Source organism: Chlorocebus sabaeus, chromosome 6, assembly GCF_047675955.1.
Source record: "Chlorocebus sabaeus isolate Y175 chromosome 6, mChlSab1.0.hap1, whole genome shotgun sequence".
Classification (NCBI taxonomy): domain Eukaryota; kingdom Metazoa; phylum Chordata; class Mammalia; order Primates; family Cercopithecidae; genus Chlorocebus; species Chlorocebus sabaeus.
Window position 1 is genome coordinate 9,348,084 of NC_132909.1, and position 15,210 is coordinate 9,363,293.

Genomic DNA, 15,210 nt, shown 5'->3' on the forward strand with positions numbered 1-15,210 from the left:
TGTCAGATGGAGGAAGGGCAGAAGGTCTGAGAGGAAGGAAGCGACTGCCTTTATTGCATAGACCTTTTCAATTGCTTTTTAGATTGGGGACGGAGGACGCGCATGAGACGAACAGGGGATATGAATTTCCCCGCCCCCACCCGCGGGGGGAGGAATATTAGTGCAAATCCTAGCGCCGGCCCCGGGGAACCTGCCCCTCCTGGGCTGATTGGCCAGCTAAATGGAGGCACCGGAGTGGATGGGGCGAGGCTGCGGGCCCTGACGGGCCGAATCACTGAGGCCTACCCCAGCCAGTACATTCCAGGTCCTGTCATTGGGCGACGCGTAAAACAGGCTCCGCCCTCAGCCAGCCTGGCCGGGTAGGAGCAGGTGGCTAGCTTCAGGACTAAGCCCTGCTCCTTAAGGGCGTCCCGAGATCAGACGCCAGGCCCCGCCCTCATTGATCAGGCACTACCCTCGTGACGACGCCCACTCTCCAGCATCACGTCTGGTCCCATGAAGGCGGGCGCAACCCTGAGACAGGGCCAGGGCCCTTGCACTTGCGGGCTGCCACCACAACCCTAGCAGCCAGGCCACACCCCTAGCTCAGGCTCCGCCCCATTGGAATGTAGGCCCCGCCCCCGGCGGGTTCCAACTTTGTTTAGTTTCAGGGCTCCCGCCCTGGGCAGCCAGGAGGCCCGGTGAGTAGTGTACCGAGGCCAGGGTGCATCTGTGCCTGTAGCGGCCCATACTCCACCTGCTCCCCGTCCACCGTGAGCACGCCGCGCGGCGTGAGCGGCTCTAGGCGGAAGGCACGGGCCGCGGCGTAGCCCAGCTGCGGACAGCCCAGGCTGAACTGGCTACCACGCTCCATGGCCAGGAAAAGGCGTAGCAGCGCAGCCCGCGAGATGCCGCTACGCACCCAGCACAGGTGCACCAGGCCGTCGTCGAAGCGCGCGTGCGGAGCTGCCACCAGGTCAGCGCCTAGGTGGCTGGGCGATATGGCCAACATGAGCACAAAGTCCCCCTCCAGCGTCACCCAGTCTGGGGGCAGTGGGGTGCCCAGCGGAGGCAGCAGGTGGTCGGGCAGGCCGCAGGTGGAGGCCGCTACCCGGGCATTAGGGATGGGCGGTGGGAGCCCAGAAGATGGGGGAATTACGGGGGCCCCCTCGGCGACAGGTGAGTGTAGAGCTGCCTTGGGAGAGCCAGGAGGTGAAGACAGCAGTGGGTCCGGGGACAGTGGAGCATCCCCAGCCCCACCCCAGTCCCCAGCCAGCTCTGGGCCCCCACCGTTGAGGGACAGGATGGGCAGGGGTTCTGGTGAGCCAGGGGATGCCAGGGCAGGTTGGGGCAGGGGCAGGGGCAGGTCAGACACAGAACGATGCAGGGGTGAGTGGGCCATGGGCGGGGCTGGGTCTGGGGTTAGGGTCAGCTCCGACTTGGCACGGGGCAGGCTATGGACAGGGGTGGGCGAGGTGGGTTCCACAGTGGCGGGGAGGTAGGAGAGGCGTCCGCGGTAGGTGTGCAGTGTGGCGAGGCCCAGCACCGTGCCCAGTGTGAAGCGGGCACTGCCCAAGGCCCTGAAGCGCTCGCTCTGGATATCCACATCTGACACGAAGCCCCAGGCCACAGACAGGAAGGAGAAACAGCGGGAGCCCGAGGCCAGCGTCACGGAGAGCAGGTCCAGTGGGTGGCTGCCACCCCGGCAGAGCAACAGTGAGCAGTTGAGCAGCAGGTCGAGGCCCAGGGCTGGCTCAAATCTTCACAGCCAGAGATGGACAGACACACAGAAGGAGCAAATAGGGGTAAGGGAAAGAGACAGGCAGGGAAGCAGGTGGCAATGAGGCCAGGAAGGCCATGGCTTAGGCCCACCACAGCCGTGGGGCCACCTCTAGGCAATTCCTGACGGGGCCAGGTTCCCGGTCATCTCTTTCATTTGCTCCCTACAATTCACTGAGTGCCTCCCATGCCAGGCAGAGTTCTGGGCACTAGGGATACAGCTGGGAGCCAGGTAGTCACAAATGTCCAGGAGCTGGGGGTGAGGCACTAGGGATACAGCTGGGAGCCAGGCAGGCTGATTTACTTGACTGACTGTGGGTTTGGCTGAGTGAGAGATACAGGGGTCCCTATCACCCCAGGAGGGGCTCATCCCTCCCTTGGTGGTATTCTCAACCTACCCCCCGTGCTGGTTCACTGCTCCGGCCAGCGCATTGCCCGAGCCACAGGGGAGGATGCCCACAGGCATCTTCACAGCTTCCTCCCAGTCAGGGCGATCTAGAAGCCCGTTCAGCACCTGGAGAGTGGGAGACCAGAAGCCTGGGTCCTGGTGGCAGCCTCTGCAGTGCCCCAGGGCCCAGGGTTAGGGGCAGGGTGCTCCTGCTCTACCTCATGGAGCAGCCCGTCTCCCGAGACCGTGACGATGCCATCCCACTCACTCAGGCTCAGCCCCTGGACCAGCTCCCGAGCGTGGTTCTGTCGTTCTGAAGTGGGATACCAGGCCGTTAGGCAGGCTGTCCCACCCCAGCCCCATAGCCCCAGGAGTCCCACCCACCACTTTGCCCCCTTAGGACTCAGTTGTCCCAGCCCCCAGCTCCCATTCTCACTGGCCCTTACCTGTCTGGATGAGGTTGAAGGACAGCCCAGCTTCAGAGATCATGGGAAGCACGTAGTTCTTACACCACTGCCAGGCCAGGCCCCGCCCCCCAAAGGGATTGACCAATAGGAGCAACCTGGGCGGCCGAGGTAGCAGGTCAGGGGTGATCTCTGTGGAGAGAGGTTAGGGTCTGCAGAGACCAGCGACCCAGGGCCCCCACCTTGGCAACAGTCCCTTCAAACAGCCCCCTACAGAATTGGTGGAGGGCTAGCACCTGGCACCTGCTGGCTCTCATCTGGCCAGGCCTAGGTATGCAGCCCTGCCCCACCACCCAGGTGCTGAGACAAAGGCAGAGCTTAGGTGTGAAGCCAAATGCCCTTTGTCCCCACCTGTGGGAGGAGGGCACGAGAGCTGTAGTTCGGAGCTGTGGTTCCCACTTTCCTCACCCCGAACACCTATCACCCAGGATCAGTTTACTTCCAGCCTTTAGGGGACCCAGGCAGGATTAGATGCCACCTCTGAACTCCAGGGAAGCCCTAGGAGACCTCTGTTGGCACCCATCACTCTGGGTGGTGCCTGGTCCTGTCTCAGGCTGCTGCTCTCACCAGCCTGGGTGACTCATCTGTGGTCAAGACCCATGCAAAGGGGAAGAGGGCAGGAGACAGAAACATAAATCTAGCAAGAGAACAGCAGATATAAATCACTTCTCTGTCTGCCTTTTTGTTCTGTTTTTTTGTGACAGACTTTCGCTCTTGTTGCCCAAGCTGGAGTGCAATGGTGTGATCTCGGTTCACTGTAACCTCTGCCTCCCAGATTCAAGTGATTCTCCTGCCTCAGCCTCCAAAATAGCTGAAATTACAGGTATCCGTCACCACGTCTGGCTAATTTTTGTATTTTTAGTAGAGATGGGGTTTCGCCATGTTGGCCAGGCTGGTCTCAAACTCCCGACCTCAGGTGATCCACCTGCCTCGGCCTCCCAAAGTGCTGGGATTATAGACGTGAGCCACTGCACCCGACCTCTGCCTCTGCTTTTTTTTTTCTTTTGAGACAGAGTTTTGCTCTTGTTGCCCAAGCTGGAGTGCAATGGCACAGTCCTGGCTCACTGCAACCTCCGCCTCCTGAGTTCAAGCAGTCCTCCTGCCTCACCCTCCTGTAGCTGGGATTACAGGTGCGTGGCATCACACCCAGCTCATTTTTTATATTTTCAGTAGAAACGGGGTTTCACCATGTTAGCCAGGCTGGTCTCGAACTCCTGACCTCAGGTGATCTGCCCGCCTCAACCTCCCAAAGTGCTGGGATTACAGGCATGAGCCACCGCACCCGGCCCTCTGTCTTTTTGTTCCTTCTGTAGCCCACCCCTGGGTATTACTCCTAATGGATCCAGAGAGATACATCACCCAGACACAGAAAAACAGACACAGCTGCCTATGGAGGAAATTCTGCAGAGTCACCAAGGTGGCCCCAGGACAGAGCAGCTGCCCAGCGCCTCACCCGCATCCCCGGGCAGCGGCAGTCCTCGGAGCAGACAGGTGAGGGCGGTGGCCCAGCGCTGGGCCTCGGCACGGTTCTCTTCGTAGGTGGCAGCCCCATCTGTCCGGAAGGTGCGGGTGGTTCTGCGCCGGCTCCCGCGCCGGCTCCGAGGGTAGGTGTAGATGCAGAAGTAGGCTGCTGAGTCTGAGGGGCTACGGCTTCGCAGGGTGCAGCAGCCTGAGACCTCGGCCAAGGGGACCAGGCCACCCCGGGGCCTGGCTTCGGGTTTGGGGCGCAGCCGCTGTATGTGCAGGGCCTGTGACGTGAGGGTGAGGGCAAAGCGTGGGCCTCGGGCTGGGTAGGAGCCAAACTCGCCATGGAGGAGCGGGGTGCTGGCAGCCAGTGGCGGTGGGGGTGGAGCCATGGTCTTAGACCTGACCAGGGTGCTTCTAGGCCCGTGGCCCCAGCTCCTGGTCAGCTCCTGTTCCGGCCTCTGTGGAAAGGGAGGAGAGAAGGAGTAAGAGTTCAGGACCCCATGGCAGGGGCAGGGGCTGTGGACAGGAGGAGACAATGAGGGGCAGTGGCAGGTGAGACAGGAGCACCAGAGACAGACGGGCTCTGACAGGTGCGGGCAGACCTTGAGGATACAGGACAGAGGCCAGCATCCTGGAGGGGGCCGGAGAGCCGGGCATGCAAACATTCAATCATTTATTCCCCAGTACATATTCAGTACCCTCTATGTGCCGATCACGGTGCTAGGCCTAGCAAACACAGCAGGAAACACAACAGTCCCAAATCCTTGCCTTCACAGGAACAGATAAACAAGAGAAAGGATTAAAATATACAGGGGGTTGGGTGGTGATAACGGGCTTTGGGGGAAAAGAAGGCACAGGAAGGGGAATGGATAGTGGGATTGGAATATGCAGAAACAGACATGCAAAGACTGAAAGACACACCCCCTCCATCCCCTGCCACCACATGGTGTGGAGGGTAACAACAGCAAAACAATCACAAATGCAATAGAGATACGGTCTGAGAGCCAGAGAAACACTGAGAGGAGACAAACAGGGTCAATGAGGTGAAACCCAGGCTGATGAAAGATACTTAAGAGAGTAAGACTTTCTCACCCCAACGAGAAAGGCAAGACAGAGTGGAAGCCAGAGCAAATAGGAGGGGTAGGAGGCAGGCATGGGGACAGCTGGAGAGAAGGGATATGACAGAGGGACTGCGGGGTCTGAGAGGAGCCACATGCAAGCACCTGCAAGGGGCAGGGGCCAAGAGCTGGTCCCTGAGCACTGACCTGGGTGTCTGGCCGCCTGCTCTCCAGGGAGCAGGTGGGAGCAGGACTGAGGTCCCTTCCCCCCAGGCCCTCTCCCTGCCCTCTGCCCGGATTCTGCCTCCTCCTCTTTTCGCTCACCTTTGTTCCCCACTGCCCCGCCCAGCCACCTGCCAGTTCTGCCCCTCACATTCCCCAGACCCAGAGCGCCAGGACACCCCCTCCCCGTCCCGCCTGTGGACTCACCCTTAGGAACTACATCTGCTCCCCTACCCCCAGCGGCTCCCTCGGTCTAGGATGTCTGCCTCACCCCTAAACCTGCCCTGGCCCCATTATGGGAACCTCAAATCAGGCTCAAGCATAGGGCCCTAGATGTTCTCCAGTCTTGGGCCTGGGTCTCTGTCCCTGGGTCACTGAGACCTGGACCTGGGTCTCCATCCATTGGTCCCTAATCCATAGGCCTGCGTGTCTGGCCCTGGTCCTCTGAGCCGCCATCCGCACCCTATTTCCAGAACTCAGTCCCAGGCCTGGGTTCAGTCCCGGCCCAGGTTTTTCATTTCCATCTCCCACCCCGGTGCCCCAGTCCCAGGCCTGCGTCCTCTTGGTCCCTCAGTCCCCTAGACTCCGGTCCCTGCCCCGACCCCCGCACCCTCCTCACACGCCGACTCCTCCTCCAGGCGGCCCCGCAAGTCAGCACCAACAGCCCCCATCAGACCTAGGGGTGGGGGGAGGGTGTGCATCCGCTCAGCCAATGGCCGTGCAGCCGGCCTGGGCCGCACCAATACGAGGGCGCGGGGGGTGGAGCCAGTCAGCTCGCGAGCTTGGCGCAGGGACTGGCCCCGGGAGAGGCCGAGAACTGGGCGGGGCCTCGCGCTTCGGGAGACTGGCCGCCATCGTAGGTGAGGGCAGACGCGCAGCGGTGACGACGTCGCGGCCCCATAGACAGCGCCGTTATCGCCATCTTTGTTAAGGGAAAGTGGGCCTGTCCCATCCATTGAATTCACAAAAGAAAGGGGCGTGATGGAGGAGGTCTTTAGCTGCAAAGACAGAGACTCTAACACGCGTAACAAGGCCCAGAGATCCAGACACAGAGCAAGGCAGAGACCCAGAGAGGCTGGATGAGGCAATAAGAGAGCTGGGAGGAGAGAGTGGGAAAGGGAAGGATACGTTTATTTTCTAACAGTTACAGAGTCAGAGAGACCCAGAGAAAAGCAGAGATATAAACAAGAGACCACAACAGTGGGATTGAGAATGTGCAAGGTAAGGATACAAGAAAACCCTGAAAATGACAGACATGGAGACAGACACTTCTGGCATGGAAGCCGGGAAGGAGAGGCTCATTAATTCAGACTTATTTACCTCAGGCTCAAACCAGAATGGAAGCGCCATGAGATAAACATCTGCCCAGTGAATGACCCAGTCACATGGCAAGACAGAGACATAGAGAGATGGGGACAGTATTTCTAGGTCAAAGGTGAGGGAGGGAGAGAATATTGGAAGCCCAGGGGCTGGGAGAAACTGGGACAGAAAGTTAAGATGTTGCCAGACTCACCGAGGCAAAGACATGGCGAAAGTGAAAGAAAGGCAAGTATATATCAAGAGACCTAGAAACAGAATTGCATAGAGAGAAAGAGATATGCATTAGGAGACAAGGACAGAGCTCGCTAGAAAGTGACAAATGTAGGCCGTAGGCTGGGCGAGGTGGCTGACGTCTGTAATCCCAGCACTTTGGGGGGCTGAGGCGGGTGGATTGTGAGGTCAGGAGTCCAACATGGTGAAACCCCTGTCTCTTTTTTTTTTTTTTTGAGATGTAGTCTGGCTCTGTCACCAGGTTGGAGTGCAGTGGCGCGATCTCAGCTCACTGCAACCTCCGCCTCCGTGGTTCAAGCGATTCTTCTGCCTCAGCCTCCTGAGTAGCTGTGACTACAGGCACATGCCACCACATCCGGCTAATTTTTTATATTTTTAGTAGAGATGGGGTTTCACCGTGTTAGCCAGGATGGTCTCGAACTCCTGACCTCGTGATCTGTCCGCCTCGGCCTCCCAAAGTGCTGGGATTACAGGCGTTGAGTCACCACACTGGGCCAAAACCCCTGTCTCTACTAAAAATACAAAAATTAGCCAGGTGTGGTGGCAGGCGCCTGTAATCCCAGCTACTCAGGAGGCTGAGGCAGGAGAACTGCTTGAACCCAAGAGGTGGAGGTTACAGTGAGCCGAGATCGTTCTACTGCACTGCAGCCTGGGTGACAGAGCAAGACTCTGTCTCAAAAAAAAAAAAAAAAAAAAAAAAAAAAAGATAAATATAGGAAGAAGTTTGCTTATTGTCAAATCATGTACCTGGCATCCAACCCACAGCAGCAATGGCACCAGATAGTATGTGCCAGGGAATGACACGGAGAGAAAGGGGGACAGAAACCCAGTAAGACTGAGCCAGGGGGCACAGCAACTGAGCTTGGGGCCCTGGGAGAAGGAAAGGCAGAGACACGGAGCAAAGAGGCTGAGATTCAAACACAGAGCCTAAGTCCCAAAGACGAGAGGACAGGGAGGAGGAAAAGGCGAAAGGACCCTGCAGCTCACACAGACTTGCTGTGTGGCTGCTGGGAAACCCCTGAATTCTTGGCCTCAGCTGTCCTGTCTGGGATGTGGGAAGAAAGCTATTCACACTGAAACAGGAATTAAAAGAAAGAATGTGTAAGCAAAAACTCAGTTGTATGTAAAAAACCCAGTTCCCCCTGAGAAAGAGAAAGAGGTCGAGTCCGTTAAAAATTAACTGCCTGTTTTTCTGTCTGTGGCTAATGAGCCTTATCTCTCCCTTTCCCAGGCATTGTGAAGACCCTGTTTCTCTAGCTGTGCAGCTGCAAAATCACTAGACAGGATAAACTCAAGTCGTAAAACATGTTTTTCCTTGAAATGCAAGAAATAATGTAATGTATGACTCAATTGAATAACTCTTTGTTTCTCTCTTCTCTAACATGCTTCCCCGTGCACAGATCTCCCCCAGCCCCACAAAATGCTTAAAAGCTAACTTGACTCTTTGTTCGGGGCTCAGTCTTTGTTTGGATGTTAATCTGACTGGGTCGGTGCACCTAAATAATAAATAATAAGTATCCTCAACTCCTCGGTCTCTCTGATTCCTGAATTATTCCACTGCAACACCTGCCTGGAGAGAAGGTCTGAGATCACTTATAGAAGGGCTTCCGGGCTGGGCGCGGTGGCTCATGCCTGTAAGCTCAACACTTTGAGAGACTGAGGTGGGAGGATCCCTTGAGCCCAGGAGTTCAAGACCAGCCTAGGCAACAGAGACCCAGTCTCCAGAAAAAATAAAAAAATTAGCCGGGTGCAGTGACTCATGCCTGTAATCCCAGCACTTTGGGAGGCCGAGGCAGGTGTATCACCTGAGGTCAGGAGTTTGAGACCAGCCTGACCAACATGGAGAAACCTCGTCTCTAGGAAAAATACAAAAGTAGCTGGGCGTGGCAGCGCATGTGTGTAATCCCAGCTACTTGGGAGGTTGAGGCAGGAGAACTGTTTGAACCCGGGAGGCGGAGGTTGCAGTGAGCCGAGATCGTGCCATTGCACTCCAGCCTGAGCAACAAGAGCGAAACTCCGCCTCAAAATAAAATAAAATAAAATAAATAAAAATTTAAAAATTAGCCAGGCATGGCGGAGGCTACTTGGGAAGCTGAGGTGGGAAGATCACTTAAGCCCAGGAGGTTGCAGCTGCAGTAGGCTGTGACTGCGCCACTGCATTCCAGCCTGGGCAAGAGTGAGACCCTGTTTTTTCTCACTCTGCCGCCCAGGCTGGAGTGCAGCGCGATCTCGGCTCACTGCAACCTCTGCCTCCCGGGTTCAAACGATTCTCCTGCCTCAGCCTCCCGAGTAGCTGGGATTACAGGCGCACACCACCATGCCCAACTAACTTTTGTATTTTTAGTAGAGACCGGGGTTTCACCATGTTGGCCAGGCTGAGCTCGATCTCCTGGCCTCAGGTGATCCGCAGGCCTCGGCCTCCCAGAGTGCTGGGATTACAAGTGTGAGCTACCACGCCCGGCCTCCAATCTTTTTTTAAAAAAAAGAAAAAAGAAGAAGAAAAGCTTTGGATTTTGTCTTTCCACAGTATGAGGATCTTGGCTTTTAGATGGTCCCTTACCTGGTCCTGCTCTTCTGCTTCAAGGAGTCCATTCATCTGCTCGTCCTCTGCTCTGTTACATCAATGGGACCCTGGGCTTGGGTCTTAAGCCATAGTAGGCTGGTAGGAGCAAGGAGTCAGGTCTCACTTCAGCTCTGACCTTCAGCTCTGTGGAGGAGATGTGAGTGAGGAGCAGCATTGAGAGTCGACTGCAGGAGACCCTTCCAGGCTCAATGTGCCTGAGAACCAAGAGACAGGGGCCTCCCTGGGGTCGGGGGGAAGAGTTGGTAAGTCATTTTAATCACTGCCCCAGCCAGTCCATCTGGTTGCACACAATATGTATGCTATAATAGGAGTGAAGGCCAATTTTTATTGAGCACTTATTATGTGCAAAACACTGACCTCAGCAGTTTTATTAACTTTCATAATCCTGGAAAACCTCCTGTGTGCCAGGCCTGTTGTCATCTCCTTTTTGTCCATAAGGAGAGTAAGGCCCAGAGAAGTTAAGTGATTTTCCCAAGATCACAGAGAGGTTAAGTGACTTGCCCAAGGTCACCCCATTAGTAACTAGCAGAGCCAGGATTTGAATTTGGTTATAGCCTTGCAAGGCCCCATCTCACCATCTTTCTTTGCCTCTACTTCTCCCTGGGTCTCCTTCCTACGCTTTGGGCCTCCATTCCCCCCACCCCCAAGCCACGGGGTCTCCCTCTTTCTAGGTCTCTTTCTAGGTCAGCAAAGGGCCATCTAGGGGCCGGGGGAGAAGGAGAAGCGGAACTCAAAGGATGGGAATACAGGATGCTATAGATTGAGGTGCAGCAAGATCATCTCGGGTTAGACCTTAAGTAGGACTTCCCAAGCAGCGGCCGCGCCTAGGAAGTGTAGCGCGAGATAAGGGAAAAGTGAATCTGATAAGGAAACGCCCGAAGCGTGGGGTCAGAGGTTTCCAGATGCCCCGACTAGCCCTGCCAGCCCCGCCTCCTCACCTCCAACACTCGGCCCGCCGGGTCCTCCGCGAGCCACTGAGAGGCCGTCGGCGTCGGGCCAGAGCGTCACAGCGCGACGCGTCGTGCTAGCTCCACACATCTCGCTCCTAGATCCCTTTCTTCCGGAAAACTATCGAGAACACGGCCCGGGTAGGGCCAGAGAGGCCCCCGACGTGCTGGCCCTTCCCTCTTGGACGTTTCGCTTGTTCCTCTGCTCTATGCTCTCTGAGGTTGTCGCCCGACTAGTCAGTCATCCAACTCACCACAGAGAAGTCCGGGTCGTGGTAGAGCGCCGCGTCGCACCCATGTGACGTCACGGCGGCGCCACTCGCTGGAGGCTTTCCCCGCCCACCCCGGCACTGTTCTCTCTTTCCGGACCTGGCTGAGCAGGAGGCGCCATCATGGTGAGCGCGCTTTGCGGCGTTCGGGGCTGGGCAATCAGCTGCCATCCGCTGTGGTCGCGGCCTAGGGGCACGCTGGAGGGCGGCAGGGGGTCTGCGGCTGCCCGGAGGGGGCAACTCCCGATACTGGGGGCGTACTCTGGGGGCCAGGAGAGCAGGGATGGGTCAGAGTCCTAGCCTACCGCCCCCATTGAGTAGATGACCAAGTTGAGGTACTTGGAGGCTGATATGACTGGGTTTACAAAGCTAGGAAGTGGCGGAGCCAGGATTCCGACGCAGGTGGCTGGCGGGCCCCGCAGCCACTCTTAGTTACTTGGCTTTGTTGCCTCTATCCGGACTTGTCACTTTGTAGTATGAAAAGTCGGGTGGGAGGATCGATTTGGGGACCAGGGAGGCCTCTGAGTCTCAGGTCCCTTCCCACCTTGTGATGGTTTTTGAGCCTTTGCCCCAGTGTGGCTGTTCGTTATGTACACAATAATCCCATCTGACAAGTTTGCGAATTTGGGAATAAATAATTCACAGGAAATTCTCACCACGGGGTCTTGCACACAGTGCTGAGTAAGTGGAACTATTAAAACTTAAATAGTTCTTAATGATTACGAACAAAGTCTGAAAAAACTTCAGTTACTCAGAAAGGCAGCAGGGAGGTAAGAGCCTTTCGAGGTGGCTCAAACCTGTTATGCTAGCCCTTTGGGAGGCCGAGGCTGGAGGATTCCTTGCCCAGGAGATCAAGACCAGCCTGGCCAATATAGTGAGACCCTGTTTCCGCTTCAAAAACAATTTCTTAAAAAGCCAGTACTTGGTAAGGGTTGTTGGATTGACTGATATTGTAGGAGAGGTGGTTCTAGTAGTAGTGCTCGGTTCTGAATAAGGATTCGTTTCCATCATTGCTGCCATTGGTTCGATATTTTTGGTTATCCTCCAGGTATGGGAGCCAGTTTTGAGAACTTAACATTGTTGCAAAATACAAGTTGTAATGAATTAACCTTTTTATATAAAGTTAACACGACTGCTGTGTTACGCTGTTTCTGTTTCGGGGTTCTGTGTGCCATGGGCTGAAGGCTTTGTAAGTAGCCCCTTTTTACAGAGGGGTCGGTGGCAGCCCAGAGGTCTCCTTGTGGTGGGCCTGGGATTTGAGCTGGTGTGTTCAGAGCTGGACTTGGGACCCAGCTCTCAGTTTCAGAAATAAGTAATAATTGGCCATGGTTGGGGGTAATTGGGTCCATGGTTGCCTCTTCACCCCCGCAGGGAGTTGACATCCGCCACAACAAGGACCGAAAGGTTCGGCGCAAGGAGCCCAAGAGCCAGGATATCTACCTGAGGCTGTTGGTCAAGGTGAGGCTGGGCCCTGAGAGGTCTTTGGGGAGAGTCACCCCAGGTCTGTGACTTGCAGATCCTCCATTCTAGTGCTGGCACCAGGCTTGCGTCTCCTTTCTGTCCCCGGGCCTCCTGCATTTGTTTTCAGCCTCTAGGCTGTGTACAGCTTGGCTTGGGAGTGGAGCTGGGATTTTCTAGGTCCTTGGCCAGGAACGACCTGGGCCAGATTTCTCTCTCTAGATTGATGGGTTGGGGGAAAGGGATAAAGATTCTTCTAGTCCAAATCGTCATGCATTTGCCCCTTCACTGGAAGGCTGCAGGGGAGCCAGCTGTCCCAGCTTCTCACTCTCTTCCCGTCCCTCCAGTTGTATAGGTTTCTGGCCAGAAGAACCAATTCCACATTCAACCAGGTTGTGCTGAAGAGGTTGTTTATGAGTCGCACCAACCGGCCGCCTCTGTCCCTTTCCCGGATGGTGAGTGGCTGGCCAGAGAGCGCGGTGGACCTGGGACCCGCTGGGTCTTGTCTGTCTGGAAAGGAGGGGGGACTTGGAGCTCTGGGAGCAACCGGGGCATCACGGGTTTGTCTCAGTCGGCCGCGAGCAGAGAGCTTGGACTGTTGGTTGGAACTGAGTGTTCATGGGCAGCGGGCGAGGCTCCTGGGCCTCCTCTCCTCATTGTGAGGTGGGGGTGTCCTGGTGGCTTCAGGAGATTCCCCCAAGGCCCCAAGTCATTAACTGAGTTTTATGTCAAAGGCCCTGCTGAGGGAGGCCCTGTTGAACAGTCTGCATTGTTTTTATCTAGAGTTTTCCCCAGTGGGACCTGAGGGAGACCTGTGGGGTTTAAGGGGTGTGGTGTGAGTGGGGGGTCCCGTTAGAGGGCACGGCTGCCCTGGTCTGGGGATACCTGAAGCGGGGCTGGATGTAAACACCAAAAGGACTTACGATGTGCATCCTCCCCACCCCAAGATCCGGAAGATGAAGCTTCCTGGCCGGGAAAACAAAACGGCCGTGGTTGTGGGGACCATAACGGACGACGTGCGGGTTCAGGAGGTGCCCAAACTGAAGGTGAGTGGTGGGGGCGGGCACACCCATCAGGCCTGTGCTGTGCTGTGCTCGTCCTTCCTCAGTCTTGCCCCCTCTGCTGAGGCAAGCATCCTGCCCGTCCGAGTGGCTTTGAGGGTTGGAGTGGGTCGTCTCTGGCGTTGTTGATGGTGGGGTCCCCTGGGCAGGCTTCTTCTGGGGCAAGTTGTAAACTGTTAGGGCTGGTCCCCAGAGCCAGACAGCCTGGCCTCAAGTCTAGACTCCTTTGTCACCTCTGAGCAGGTCTTTTTTTGGCCCAGCTTCCTTGCTATTATTTCTAGCGTAACACTGGGGATACGGTGTTAAAAGTTCCTGGAGATAAAGGGTTGAGAACAGCTGCTCGCAGCCCGGGGTGCTCTGGGTAATAAATGATGGTGTTGGTTCCCACGGCTCTGCTGCGCCAAGGCAGTGGAGGGTGAGTCCCTGCAGCCCCTGGGTGACCACATGGGTCTGACCCGCCAGCCTTGTTCTCTCCACCAGGTATGTGCACTGCGCGTAACCAGCCGGGCCCGCAGCCGCATCCTCAGGGCCGGGGGCAAGATCCTCACTTTCGACCAGCTGGCCCTGGACTCCCCCAAGGGCTGCGGCACTGTCCTGCTCTCCGGTGAGTGACGCGTAGTCGACAGGGTTGGAGTGAGCTGTGTGGCTACTGGCAGCCTTCACTCTCCTGGATCTGAGAGGCCAAAAGCTGGGCACCAGATCTCTGTCTTAGCTGGTTCTCCTTCCCCTTCCCTAGGTCCTCGCAAGGGCCGAGAGGTGTACCGGCATTTCGGCAAGGCCCCAGGAACCCCGCACAGCCACACCAAGTGAGTGTCAGGCCCCCAGCTCTGCTTTCTACCTAGACTCAGCCTGCAGAGCCAGGCCTGGCCACACTTGGGCTGCTGCTTCTGTCCCTCGTGTCAGCCAGCCCCAGGCCTTCTGCAACTCTCAGCTGCCTCATCTCGCCTGCTTTTCCCTTCAACACTTTGCTTGGAGCTGTGTTTTCCAGGGCCTGAGCTGGCATCTCCTGGGGAGCATGCGGTTCACCGGCCTCTGCTGCCCGGGCTGGGCTCCTGCAGGTGGTGGGACAGGTGCTTCCGTAGCCCCTGCTGGCTCCTTGGCTTCCCACTCTGCCAGGCTTTTCCAGCAGCCACTGACTCTCCTGGGGCTGAATGTGACAGGCGTGTGGGGTTCCTGTGCCACTCCATGATGGCTTCTTGTAAGAGGGCCCCCCTCTCACTCTCTTCTCTCCCCACAGACCCTACGTCCGCTCCAAGGGCCGGAAGTTCGAGCGTGCCAGAGGCCGACGGGCCAGCCGAGGCTACAAAAACTAACCTTGGATCCTACCCTCTTATTAAAAAGATTTTGAACGCTGACAGTCCTGTGTGTGTGTTACTGGGGGACGGGTTGGGGGATTGGCTCCTGCAGGTGAGAATGCATTTGGTTTGGGGACAAGGACGCCATGCTAGCGAAGACCAGCCCTCCTCCTGCCCCCACTGCCCCGGAAGCTCCCTGCCCCCTAGGGTCTGAGCCCTGCCTCCTTCCCAACAGCCAGGTGGCAGGTGTTCCCACACCTGCTTCCTTGGGTCAGCCACGCCCGCCCCTCTTAAAGGATCCTGTGCCCCTCCCTGGCGCTGGGATGGCGGGCGGGGTGTGGACCGGGAAGTGCAGGGTGCAGGCAGGCAGGGCTGCGGGGAGGGAGAGGCTGCCTGGAAACAGGTGAGGTGATCTCAACCCCCCACGCCGCCACCGGGAATCCTGGGTCTGGAGGGGCGTTCACCCCGAGTGAGGACAGGTAAAGAAAGTGTGTGAGCCGGACCTCCCCCGGGGGGGCCCTCCTGTATTTACACAAGGGGTAGGGCTCCCCGGATTCCAGGTGGAGGCCTGAGGACAGGCCAGAGGTCGGGAAGCACCGCAGGAGTAGAAGCCAGAGAGCCACAGCCCGTGTCGGGTCCTCGGAAAAGGCAAGTGCCGGAAGGGAGGAAGGGAGGCCGTGGAGCCCAG

At 57.0% G+C, this 15,210-nt stretch overlaps 2 protein-coding genes and 1 long non-coding RNA gene across 10 annotated transcripts; 2 read left to right on the plus strand and 1 right to left on the minus strand.

Moving 5' to 3' along the window:
- Positions 1 to 27: 27 nt before the first annotated feature.
- SPHK2 (sphingosine kinase 2) lies at positions 28 to 10,539 on the minus strand. 8 transcript variants are annotated; one of them, XM_007997435.3, is made up of 7 exons: positions 10,431 to 10,539; positions 9,469 to 9,615; positions 4,064 to 4,535; positions 2,593 to 2,742; positions 2,365 to 2,459; positions 2,157 to 2,272; positions 28 to 1,739 (listed from the first exon to the last, which is right to left on the minus strand). In XM_007997435.3, exons 2-7 carry the CDS (start codon positions 9,502 to 9,504, stop codon positions 647 to 649), a joined length of 1,962 nt encoding a protein of 653 aa, XP_007995626.1. In that variant the 5' UTR covers positions 9,505 to 9,615; positions 10,431 to 10,539; the 3' UTR covers positions 28 to 646. The 8 variants fall into 8 exon arrangements, with proteins under 8 accessions (XP_007995626.1, XP_007995627.1, XP_037847275.1 ...); XM_007997436.3 differs by having other exon boundaries at positions 10,285 to 10,469; XM_037991347.2 differs by lacking the exon at positions 10,431 to 10,539 and adding an exon at positions 9,850 to 10,271.
- LOC119621696 (uncharacterized) lies at positions 1,659 to 8,432 on the plus strand. The gene is made up of 4 exons (XR_005238248.2): positions 1,659 to 1,784; positions 3,315 to 3,433; positions 3,924 to 4,101; positions 8,140 to 8,432. It is a non-coding gene; the product is annotated as an uncharacterized lncRNA (long non-coding RNA).
- A 159-nt stretch (positions 10,540 to 10,698) lies between the features above and the next one.
- Positions 10,699 to 14,582, plus strand: RPL18 (ribosomal protein L18). The gene is made up of 7 exons (XM_037991350.2): positions 10,699 to 10,834; positions 12,080 to 12,166; positions 12,514 to 12,621; positions 13,114 to 13,212; positions 13,708 to 13,831; positions 13,964 to 14,033; positions 14,465 to 14,582. Exons 1-7 carry the CDS (start codon positions 10,832 to 10,834, stop codon positions 14,538 to 14,540), a joined length of 567 nt encoding a protein of 188 aa, XP_037847278.1. The 5' UTR covers positions 10,699 to 10,831; the 3' UTR covers positions 14,541 to 14,582.
- The last annotated feature ends 628 nt before the right edge of the window (positions 14,583 to 15,210 follow it).